Below are 12,529 nucleotides of genomic sequence, written 5' to 3'. Positions count from 1 at the left end.
CTGTTACATCAGAGCTTTAATTTATTAATTTTAATTGCCTTTTTAGTTGTTAGTTTACGTAACCATTTTATCCCTATCAGTTGATTGATCTAAAATAAATCTCCTAACTATATTTTTCTTAGTTATTAAAGTATCAACTTATATTGTTTGTTTGATTGCCGTCATATTGTCCCGTAATTATGAAATAAAAATCTTATATGAAATTGATGGTTGGTTGATGATGAGGATATATATATGGAAGGCTTACCTGGTGTCATGGAAAAGGGTGTACGGACTTAGTATATAAGGCGAACCCTACCATGGACATTACCTCAATCGAATATGGCTGACAAGTCTCATATCGGAAGATGTTGGGAGGTATTTGTTCACACTCATATCGAACGGGGTATTGAGTCAGTGGTACATTTGGCGTCCCTTACCGAACATGGTATGAAGACGACTGATTATTTAGTAGATTGGATATTAGGTCCATGTATAGAAAAAACTCTTATGGATCCCTAGAGACACCGGTAAACAAGTAAAAAGGTAAAGTTTGATTATTGTTATTTCTTAGAATGTCTAATGAATTACTGTATTGATTCTTGCGTTCACAAGGCGTATTTGAGAACCTAAAAGATGAGTACGAAACTAACATTTTTAAAATTAAATGAATTTACCTTAAAAAGAAAATAGCTCCATTGATTGTTTTGCGATTTTTATCAACCTTTAATTTTCTATTTCAGTTGTTAAGTGTTGATATTTTTACTGAGATAATGTAACTTATTTTCCTTTTTTAATCATTTAAGATCAGGACAATCAAGATTCAGATTCTAAATAGTCAGAAAGTTAGCGATTTAAGGTTGCATTCCGTTTTCCACTAATTACGCTGTAGAGGTTGACCCTATAAGTTTTTAGTTACATTTTTATTTACGTTATTTTAATTTTCTTTAAAGAACATTCTCATGACTCTATTGGATATTATGTTTTAATTGTATAAAAAATGTAAACTCTAAATTTTTAATTGTTTCTGTTTATATTTTATTAATTAATTAAATTTTGGGTCGTTATAGTTTACGTAAGAAAAGTTCAATAAAAGGCTACATCTCAATCTAAAAAAGACGAAGGTTACGAGAATGGGCCTCAGGTTTAAGCTAGGATCTAAAAGACTTCATAAACTTGTTATATGAAAAAATAACAATACTATTTTGGTTAATAGGGCAAGAGAGAGGAGTTATAAATTACAAATTCATAAACCCGTCACATTGAAATTAGATCCAAAAATCATTTTGGAGGCTAAGGTAAAAAATATTCGGCCTTATAATATTTTATTTCTTCGCATTTTTTTTATTAGTTCAACACGCGTAAATTTTTTCAAGGTATGAGTCAGTGTTTATCTGAAAAGTTTGAGTAAGTGAGATGTAAATTTATGAATACCTAAAAATAAAAAAAAAATATGACAGCCAAGAAATTGCTTTTTGTATAATAGTTATATTTTCTTTTTTATTCTTGTTTTTCACATGTTAAATTTCTGTAGGAACGCGTCAAACTGGGAGAACTGAGATCATTTCACAAATTCCCAGGGGTATTTATGTCATTTCATAAATAACAAAAGCTGTACTGTGGGACCAACCACTGACGTGGAAAATACCCGGATAGGTAGGGCAAGCAAATTACACTTCTTCTTCACATCACATTGAATTTAAAAGCAACCGAACCAGAATTCCGAACCAAAACCAAAAAAGCAGATACCGAAACCAAAACCAAAACCAAAACCAAAACCAAACCAAACCAAACCAAACTCTCTTCAACACGCAGCCTTTCTTCTTCTCCAATTCTCTCATCTTCAATCAATTAACCCTTTTCATTTCTTCATCTTCTCTCCTCTGCAATTCCATTCATTTTCTCTCTTTTCATTGTCCAAGTATTTTCTCAAAATATATTTGAAGAAGATCATCACGCTTATCTTGTGCATAAATAGTTTTACGTGTGCTTTTAGTGATTACATCGTTTTTGCTGTGATCATGGAGTCGTCGGGGATGGGAAGAGCGATTGCAATTGCTTTTGATTTTGCACCCGATGAGACGACGTCACTCTCGTCTCCGCCAAGGGTGCCGACGAGGATAAAGAAAAGGCTTCTAATGGAGTGTAACAAGGCACCCAGTACTGTTGAAAAAATCGAAGCCAAGCTTCGACACGCGGATCTTCGCAGACAGGTTAGGCCTCTTTTTTGCTTCAAATTTTTTTATTTGTTTAAAATTAGTTTGCATGTCAGATTTTATTTGGTTTCTGATAAATTGAACTATTGGAAAAAAAAAAAAACTAACTAAAAGGAAATTTGAGTTTTTTTTTGCGTTTGATTTCTTTATTCATAAATATAATTGAAGAGATAATTACTGTAATCTTGATTAAAAATTCAAATTGAAGTTAATAGACGACATAATTTCTTTTATAGCTTTTAGTTGTTTTTGGTTTCAACTGTTTTTGCCAGAATTTGTTTTTTAAATTTTTGGTCTTATTACTGGAGAGGTTGAATTGGAGTCTAGAGTGATTTCTAGAAAATGTTTGGTTGGAAGTTTTACATATAGTATACTTAATTTAAATCTGATGTTTGATCACTTGAAGTTCTACTTTCTTTTGCTTCTCAATAACCAAACTGGGAATGCTTCTCCTCCTTTTCCTCTTACCGATAAAGTATATAGGGGTTATGTTCTTGTTTGCCTGTACGTCTGTGTGTGTGTTTTCTTCCTCTTAAATGTTTGGTGTTTGCCATGGAGGCATGCAGAATAAACAAGAATTTGAATGTTCTGTGTTTCTTTTGTTTGTTCTCTGAAACTAGCTTTCCTAAACCTCTTTATAGCGGAACTTAGTTTGATTAAATTTTAAGTTTGCTTACCTTTTCTTTTTCAGATTTCTGGGTGGCGTTAAATCTTTCCTTTGGGGGTAACATTTAAATCTTTATTTGGAAGGTTATTTTTCGTGTTAGGTAGAAGGTGGAGGGTCGATAGTTTTGTACTTCTGCCTTGCCCTTTTAACATAGTGGCCTCTATCTTTTTCTTTCTCTTGCACTCTTTCTCTATCTATCTCATGCTTACCGGGTTGATGGAGGACTGATTCTCATTTGTGTTTTTATTTTCTTTGGAACTACTGTTTCTCCTCGGTTCTTTCCGGGAGTTTTTTTTTCAGATAGTATGCTGGTTGTCCTAGAGTGGCATTGGATGGTTAATGGTTTATCTTTGAGTTTACTTGATGGTCTATCTTCAGTTGTAACGTTTTCTTGTTTCCATGGAGTCGGTTTATCAGAACTAGTTATACTCGAATTATAATTCTTTTCCCTGAATGCAGCAATTCTATGAAAATGTGTCAACCAAGGCACGGGCAAAGCCAAGAAGCCCCTCACGGTCCTTTTCTCATGAGGAAGACCTTGGCCAGCGCCTTGAGGCGAGGCTTCAAGCTGCTGAACGCAAAAGGTAAAGCTATTCATATTAAATAATTAATATCCTAGAATATACTTAGCTGTCAAATTTCCTCAGTTTCTATTCATTCTTTTTTAAATTTTGGTTCTCATATATTAAAGATATGCTTCCATGCATCTCCTGTACTATATTTATTTGTTGGAGGGGGGTGGGGGAGGTGTATTCCTAACTCTTATCCCTCAGCAATATCAAGTATTTTGCATTTAGTCATGGTTGCTTCAGTCTTCTTCCAATTTTCTAATTTGTGCACCATGTTTGGATTGAGGGAGTGGTGGGAAAAGAAGGTAAAGGAAAGAATGAGATGCTCATCCCTCATTTCTGTTGTTTGGATAAAATAATAGTAATTAATAAAAGAAAGAGAGGAATATTCAACATTTCTCCATGTTTTAAAACTATGTTTGAGTAAATATTAGTAAAGGAAGGAAGATGAAAGGAAATAAAAGGAAAAGAGTGATATTTAGAGAAAAGAGAAATAAGTGTTTTTCTTGTTTGGATAACTAAAAATTGGAAAAAAAAAAGTTAAGGAAGAAGTGTTGTAATATTTTGTTTGGAAAAATAGTGAACAGTACTCTTACTTTAGTATAGAATCAAGTTAATTAATTAGCAAGGATAATATATAAACTATTTCGTGAAAATCTTGAAGTCCTTTTCCTTCCCCTCATTTTCTCCTGATCTGGAGGAAAAAGGAGAAAGGATGGTGAGGATCCCACCAGTTGGTTTCTTTTCCATCCACTTCCTTCAATCCAAATATAATATATATTTTTTAATTTTTCACTTTCTCATTTTCTTTGAACAGAGTATTACACTATGTTTGGATTAAGGGAAGTGGGTAAAGGAAAGAAAGGATAGGATGCATACCCTTCTTTTTTAAAAAAAAATTGGGTAAAAAGTAAGAATTAGTAAAGGAAAGAGATAGATAGTCAGCATCTGTCCTTTTTTTACGTTATGTTTGGATTGAGGAAAATGGCGGAAATGGATGAAACGAAGGAATACTCGCCTTACTTTCTCTTATTTGAATAAAAAATTACTGACTTAGCAAAGGGAATGATTGTTAGCATCCCTCCTTTTTCCTTATAACTCTAATATTCTATTCCTCCAAATTGGAGAGAAGAAATAACCTAAAGATTTTAGGAGAAATTTTTATTTTATTTACAACCTTGTCTTTTTATTGATTATCAATGTTATTAACTATTTCTCAATAACTAATCTTTTAGTTTCTTTTATAAAGCTAAATCAAACAAAATAGGATAATAATAATTGCCTTTACTTCTTCAGATTTTAGTTATCCTAACAAGGGAAATAATTTTTCTTTCTTTTCTAAAAAGCCATTAATTTCTTTTCTCTGTATTCATACCGACGTTTACCAAAACAGGTAAAATTCTAAAATTTTCTACTCCTCGAAATTGGGGAGAAAATCAAAGAAAAGATGAGGACTTTAAATATTTTACATTATGTTTGGATTAAGGGACGTAGATTAAAAGGAAAAGAAATTGTGAGATACTCATCATCCTTTTACTTTTTAGGGTGAAATAATAATTAGCAAGTGATAGGGAGAGATGGGAACGTGACATAAGTTTTTCAAGATAAGCTGTTGGAAGAGCTTATAAAAGTCCAACTTATAAGCTCTTCTGATCGTTAAACACGTCCCAGAATTTAAGCTTTTAGAAGTTATTAGCTCTCTTTTCACAAAAGAATAAGTAAACCAAGCACCCTCTATATGTAATGGGTATCAAATTCAATTTTAGAAAGTTAGAACTAGAAATTATATTTACTTGTAAGTTCAACTGCAGCCACTCTTGATTCATATGTTCTTGAAATGACAGGTTGAGCATTTTGGCTAAGGCTCAAATGCGTCTAGCTAGGTTAGATGAGTTACGGCAAGCAGCTAAAATGGGGGTAGAGAAACGTTTTGAAAGGGAGCGGGAGAAGCTTGGAACAAAAGTGGAGTCGCGAGTTCAGCAAGCAGAGGAAAACAGAATGCTTATTCTAAAGGCTTACAGTCAGAGAAGGGCCACATTAAAGGAGAGGTCATCCCAGTCAATGTTGAGAAGGATGACTCGTGAGAGCAAGTATAAGGAGCGTGTGCGTGCAGCAATTCACCAAAAACGTATAGCTGCTGAGAAGAAACGATTAGGTTTGCTAGAAGCAGAGAAGAAGAAGGCACATGCTAGGGTGTTGAAGGTGCGGCGTGTTGCTAAGTCTGTCTCTCACCAACGTGAGATTGAGAGAAGGAGAATGAGGGATCAGCTGGAAGATAGACTACAAAGGGTATGCATGTTATTTTATGTCTAATAGAAATTTTTTTCTTTTTAAGTTAATAATATTTTATATGAATGAAATTTTTGATACTGTATCCTCCCCACTGAATTGTTATAAATTAGGCAAAGAGCCAAAGAGCAGAGTTTTTGAGGCAAAGAGGAAGACTGCATAATTCTGTTAGATTGAACCAGAATAGGAATGACAAAGAGGCTGACATTCTCTCCAGAAAATTAGCAAGGTAGTCAATACTATCTTGTCCTACTAGGGAGTTTCACGAATATATATCTTGCCCATTGTCATGGACCTCTATTTAAGTCCTTATATGTCATATATGCTTTGGTATTTTCTTTTTCCTTTATTGGAGTCTGAAATAGGAAAAGAGACTGGAATTCTTAGTTTGCAAACATAATATATGATGCAAAGGTAAATAGTTAACACTAGATATTTGATTTTGCTTAATACTTCTGCACTCTGTTAGGTGCTGGCAGCAGTTTCTGTTGAAGAAAACTACTTTAAACTTGGCAAAAGCTTATGATGCCCTGAAAATAAATGAGAACTGCATCAAGTCAATGCCATTTGAGCAGCTTGCTGTTTTGATTGAATCAAATACCACCCTCCAAACTGTGAAAAGTTTGCTTGACCGTCTTGAGAGCCGCTTCAGAGTCTCCAAGGCTTTTGCTGCTACAAACCAATCTTCAAGTTTGGATAACATTGATCACCTGCTCAAGAGAGTTGCTACCCCTAGGAGAAGGACTACTCCAAGGCCTTCTATGAGGAGCAGAGGGGCAAGGAAAGTGGGGTCTGTTAAGGATATGACAAAATCTCCAGCTAAAATGTCTAGGTATCCAGTGAGAATAGTTCTTTCTGCATACATGATCTTGGGTCATCCAGATGCAGTGTTCAGTGGTCAAGGCGAGCAAGAGGCTGCTCTGGCCAAAGTTGCAGAAAAATTTGTCCGTGAGCTTGAGTTGTTGATTAAAATTATTTTAGAGGGTCCTGTTCAGAGTACTGATGAAGAATCAGATTCTTCGGTCCCAAAACGTTGCACTTTCAAGTTGCAGCTTGCGATATTTGACAAGATGTGGTGCTCTTACCTAAATTGTTTTGTAGTTTGGAAGGTTAAGGATGCTAAATTGTTGCAGGATGATTTGGTGAGAGCTGCTTGCCAGCTTGAGCTCTCTATGATTCAGAAATGCAAGTTGACTCCAGAAGGAGATAGCAATGGTCTTACACATGATATGAAAGCAATTCAAAAGCAGGTCCTATCTTTAGGCCCTTCATGATAAAATTTTCTGAATAAGACTTGCATTATAAAGATATTTAAGCATACAAAGAGCGAACATTCACTGATTTGCTTATTTTTGCATATTTCTCAAGTTTTGCTAAAAAATTTCGGATTATCTCAAATTTGTTAACAATCTGATATTTAAAAATATATTTTTATATTTATGCATTTGACTAGCATTTTGTTGTTTTCTTCTTTCGATGGGGATATTCTGTGTACTAGGGTGCCGCCGGCTGCTGAATTCAGCATGTATATTAGATAGTTATATTTTTATGTTTCAAAGAAATTTTCTTTACCCTAAAAAAATTTGCTTTGTCCATCAATGGAGATTCTGAAAATGCATCACGGTGAAAATGCACCTTGTAATTTGCCGAACTTTCTTTCAAGATTACAGAAGGCTATTATAGTTAGCCACTTAAATCTTGGTGCTATTGTTTATTATTACCTTTGTCTAGTTTAGTAACAATCCATATATAGGAAGGAGCTTTGCAGTCTAGTTTGTGGTAATAAGGAAAATTATTTTTAATTTTTCAAAAAAGAATCCTTAATTAAATAAATGGACCATTTTGCCTTCTAATATTGGTTTTTCACCTTATTTTTAAAAATTATTAATGCAGGTAACAGAAGATCAGAAGTTACTAAGGGAAAAAGTGCAACATTTGAGTGGGGTTGCAGGTGTTGAAAGAATGGAATGTGCTCTAGCTGAAACAAGGTCTAAATACTTCCAAGAAAAGAATGGTAGAGTGCCAGTAGGGTCACCTACTGAGCACTTTATATCTCAAAGCCCAGCTAGCTTGCCTCCTGTTTCTTGTATTGCTAGCAGCTCAGATGGTACTCTTGAGGAGTCTATTGAGAAGCCGAGCTGTGTTGTTCGTTCTCTATTCAAGGAAGATGATAAACCTCCATCAACTGCATCTATTTCTAAAAGTGCAGCAAAAGAGAATGAATTGATTGTGAATGAGTTTCTCCACGAGCACCTTCCTTTTATTGATAGCTACAATGTCAATGGTGATCAGAACAGTATTAAGGTTTGTGCTCTTTTGTCATTATAGCTTCTTGGTTCAAATAAGCAGAGTTCCTAGAAGGACTTGATGATCTTGAAATATGTCTTCTGCATAAGTTTTGCAATCAAAGCTTTATGTGGGTGGTTACCGAGCTTGGGGATCGCATAAGTATAAAAGTTATTAACAGCTTTATGACTTCTTACCTTCCCATTCCCTTGACAACCATTGTCCAATAATGAACTATTTATGTAATTTATGAGTTGTGTAACCAAATTTGTGAACAATGATGGAATGCCACCTAGCTTCAAAAGCAAAGCATAAGCTGTTCAATCTGGGTTTCAGTTGATTATTTATAACCTTAAATGCTGATAAATATGTTCTTCATTTTCCAGGAAAAGATAAGAGAGACAATGGAAAAAGCATTCTGGGACAGCATCATGGAATCTGTAAAAAGGGATAAGCCAAACTATGACAAGGTTATTAAACTTGTTAGAGAAGTGAGAGATGAAATTTGTGACATGGCTCCACAGAGCTGGAAAGCAGAGATAACTGAAGCTATTGACCTGGAAATTCTCTGTCAGGTAGTGCCCCTTTCAATTATATCATGTACAGCAGTAATTACTAATCGAATTTATCTGCAAATACTAGTTCAGTTTTAATTATTCATTGTTTTCTTTCTCAGGTGCTGAAATCTGGCAACTTGGACCTTGATTATCTGGGGAAGATTCTGGGGTTTGCATTGGTAACCTTACAAAAACTTTCTTCTCCAGCAAATGATGATGAAATGAAGGCTGCTCACCAGAAGTTGTTGGAGGAGTTAGCGGAAATATGTCAAGCTGGCCATTTGTCAAGCAGCTCGCATGTTACTGCAATGATCAGGGGTTTGCGCTTTGTCATGGAGCAAATTCAGGTTTTTCTGACATTTCTTGCCTTGGACTTATTCCCTGTCTTCAAAATTTAATCATAATTAGGCACTTATGCTGGGCTGTGACTGTTCAGTTGTGGAAAGCTTTCACTTTCTAACTCAGTATTTAAAAATTCATTTGGATGGACTCATTAACGAGATTTTAATCCTACAATATAACCACGGTTTTCTTTTATTTACATTTCCTATTTTATTCATAACAGGAAAGAGTTCGTGGAGGGTCTTGTTGATATCTTTACAATTCATTGATATCTAAGCTTTCTCCACACCTTGCAAAATGCTGTTAAAACATCTTATTAAAGTCGAAATTAACTTTAAATTGCTTGTTCCATCTGCAGTTACTGATGGAAAATACTTACGGTCAAATACGAATCTAATTCTTCTTGTTTTGGCTATAGCAAATGTTGTAGTTCCACGTTTGCTTTCTTTGCTAGGATTATGGTAGGGTTTTGATGAACAAAGTTTATTTCAATTTTCAATTCCCATAGAATAGGAATATGAATACCATACATTTATGATAGAAATTTGAAAGGAAAAAGTAATTGAATTCCAAGTTAATTCCATATCTAAGCGAGGTGTCTTAGTGATTCATTTCTTAACACGTAGAAACACAAATCCATGGTTATGGAATTTGAGATATAAATGTAATTAATTTATTTATGCATCAAATATGTAAATTATGATTAGTTTATTGTCTATCAAATAATTCGTATAATTTGTGATGATATTTTTAAAAAAAAGAAGTTTTTACTATACTATGAAATTCTTTCAAATGTTGCACCATCGGGGATATTATAAGTATGTCGGTCATATATTGGAGTAACTTCTACATAAAAATGAGGAGTCTCATTTGGTATGAACTAACATGTATTGGTTTCATTTACATCCATGTACTTTGTGCTGAATTTGGTTCTCAGTAGAAAATCTTTCTCTCTCTCTCTCTATATCAAACACATATAAACATAGATCTCCTGTTTGCATCCGCCTTATTATCCATATTTGTGTGCATGTTTCTCCCCCTTTAACAGGCTCTGAAGCGAGAGATAAGCAAGGCACGTATAAGAATCTTGGAGCCTTTGTTAAAAGGGCCGGCTGCTTTGGAATACCTTCAAAATGCTTTCACTAATCGTTTTGGACCTCCTGCTGGTGCGTACACTTCTTTACCACTGACTTTGCGGTGGCTTTCCTCTGTGTGGAACTGTAGAAATCTGGAATGGGAGGAACACACTAATATGCTCTCAACTTTGCTGAACGAGGAAAGTTCATCTCAAGGGCTTCTACCTTCCACCGTGCTCAAAACTGGTGGAAGCTTTTTTTTCAGAACAAATGAGATGTCTGTTTCATCTCTTGCTGCCAAAAACGCTACAGGTTTGCACCTTCAGACTAATCATATACATATCTTCTGTTTGCTTAGCTGAGAACAAAGATCATGCATATCAACCAAAAGGGGAGGTGTATAATTCTGATTTAAGAATCCCAAATAAACAGAAGTTTGTGGAAACTAACTTATTCACCTTCCAGATAATATGTGCCATTTGCCCTACCTATTTTCATGTTTAACACTTAGGCTCTTGTTTTTCTGTTTTGGAGCAGGTGGTCAAAAGCCAGAATGCAGTGGTGAAATAATCGATTTGTTAGTGAGGCTTGGCTTGCTTAAATTAGTGACTGAAATATCTGGTATAACACCAGAAATTCTGCCTGAAACATTTTTCCTTAACTTCTCAAGGTTGAGGTCCGTTCAGGCCCAAATTCAGAAGATTATTGTAACATCCACTAGGTAATGTCCACTTTTGTCCTTCACTCTCTCTCTCTCTCTCTCTCTCTCTCTCTCTTTCTCTCTCTCTCTCTCTCTCACACACACACACACACACTATCTATTGCACGTGCATAGTATTCTCTCTGACAAAGACACTAACATGCGTGCATCTGCTGTGGGTATGTTTTTATGTTACTGTCTTTCTCTCTGACAAAGACACTAACATGTGTGCATCTGCTGTGGGTATGTATTTATTGATGTGAATACCTTCTTTTTCTTGACTTAGTTCTTGTCTCACTATGCTATTTTCATGGTTGACACAATCTTGGCAGATTTAAGCACTTTGAACTAGAGCAGACAGATGAAAATTTTAATAAATCACATTTTAGCAACATTACTAGTTCCTTCCACTGTTATTGAACTCCAAGAACTACATAGATTGATAAGTTGGGTAGTGGACTTGGGTACCATTTGTTTGGACTAAACTTATGCAACTTCTTGTTGTTCAGTTGTAACCGGTGTTTTAATAATGTAGTATGATATGCTGAAGTAGTAAAAATTTTTTGTTAACTTGAGTTGGAAAGTTTCATCCTTACTCTTACCGAGCCTCTTTCCGGACGAAACTTAAGAGTGCTTATGTGGCAAGATAAACGTGTTCAAAAGCCACATTGCTTCCAGAGGTGTGTAAATGAATTCTTGCCCCAATTGGATAGGAAATGCCCGAGGGACAAAATATTCTTTGGTTAGGAAACTATAAAATAGCATGATCTTCTGCTGAAGAGTTGAGAATTATTGCTTCTATAGCCACTGTAAGCTTAAAAAAAGCTATGTTCATATATTGCAGCTGTATGTATTTATCGGATGTTTGTACTCTTTACAAGTACCACATAATCTTCATTTGGGAAACAGGGTTTAAATTCCTAAATGTATTAGGGGTTAACTGATACCTATTCTCTGATTTGGTGATTTCAATTGCAGCATTCTTGTTTGTCGGCAAATTTTATTGAGTGAAAGAGTAGTGGATAATCCAGCGGAAATGGAAAGCATCATATCAAAATGCAGCAAACAACTCATGGAGCTTTTGGACTCCGTGGAAGATGTGGGTGTTGAAGAAATTGTCGACACTATCAGTGGTTTCCTTGGGGATGGTGAGAAACTTCAATCAAGGAAGAACTTAGTAAGAAGGTTGGTAGCTAAGAGCTTACAAGCAGAGGATCCTGTGTTCAAAAAGGTGTCTCGGGCTGTTTATTTGGCTGCAAGAGGGGTTGTACTTGGAGGAAGTGGGGCTGGTGGAAAGAAATTATCAGAAATAGCACTTGGGCGGGTTGGAGCTGGTTCACTAAGTGAGAACGTGGTGAAAGCTTCGGAAGTGCTGGTGGTTGCAGCCACTGTATCAGTCAGTGTTCACTGGCCATGGTATGTAAATCTGATTGATAAAATGTAATACATTCACAGGCCATGGTTTATGTGAAGAATATACTAATAAGTGTTGATAAATAAATGCACGCATGTATATATATTGTATAGTGTGTAAGGCTATGCCTTGTTTCAGTTTTAAGTAGACTGTAGATGGTGTAAATTACTTTGGGTGTAATGGATATTTCTGATTCAAGTTTTTTATTTTTTAATTTATTTGGTTATGTTCGATACAAATTCACAAGCTTCAGAAGAATTTTTTAGTTTAATTCATGCTTGATGTGCACGAGTTAGTTTAACTATTCAGTTAACCATACAAATCAAATTGAGTATTTTGTACGGATGTCTAATTGAAATTTTTGTAATTGAGCAATAGTTAATTAAATTAGGCTAATTATAAATTATAAATTTTATCAATTTCACATCAAAATT

General features: G+C 34.9%; 1 protein-coding gene across 1 annotated transcript; it reads left to right on the top strand.

The window, feature by feature from the left end:
- The first annotated feature begins 1,726 nt into the window (after window positions 1-1,726).
- On the top strand, window positions 1,727-12,309 carry LOC110817341 (T-complex protein 11). Its single transcript, XM_022045836.2, has 11 exons — window positions 1,727-2,192; window positions 3,322-3,446; window positions 5,276-5,720; window positions 5,834-5,949; window positions 6,190-6,970; window positions 7,614-8,024; window positions 8,393-8,581; window positions 8,683-8,910; window positions 9,954-10,293; window positions 10,519-10,702; window positions 11,660-12,309. Exons 1-11 carry the CDS (start codon window positions 2,001-2,003, stop codon window positions 12,123-12,125), a joined length of 3,477 nt encoding a protein of 1,158 aa, XP_021901528.1. The 5' UTR covers window positions 1,727-2,000; the 3' UTR covers window positions 12,126-12,309.
- Window positions 12,310-12,529: the final 220 nt, after the last annotated feature.

The sequence above is a fragment of the Carica papaya genome, chromosome 2, assembly GCF_054855325.1.
Source record: "Carica papaya isolate Zhongbai chromosome 2, ASM5485532v1, whole genome shotgun sequence".
In the NCBI taxonomy this organism is placed as follows: Eukaryota; Viridiplantae; Streptophyta; class Magnoliopsida; order Brassicales; family Caricaceae; genus Carica; species Carica papaya.
Note: the sequence above shows the minus strand (reverse complement) of the source record. Positions and strands in the feature narration are given on the sequence as shown.

What these genes read in the sequence shown, in the direction of transcription:
- LOC110817341 (XM_022045836.2), top strand. Translation starts at nt 2,001, where the DNA reads ATGGAGTCGTCGGGGATGGGAAGAGCGATTGCAATTGCTTTTGATTTT. An exon ending in TGGAAGATAGACTACAAAGG is followed by an intron (nt 5,721 to 5,833) that starts GTATGCATGTTA and finishes GTTATAAATTAG; the next exon opens with GCAAAGAGCCAAAGAGCAGA. An exon ending in TGCTGCCAAAAACGCTACAG is followed by an intron (nt 10,294 to 10,518) that starts GTTTGCACCTTC and finishes GTTTTGGAGCAG; the next exon opens with GTGGTCAAAAGCCAGAATGC.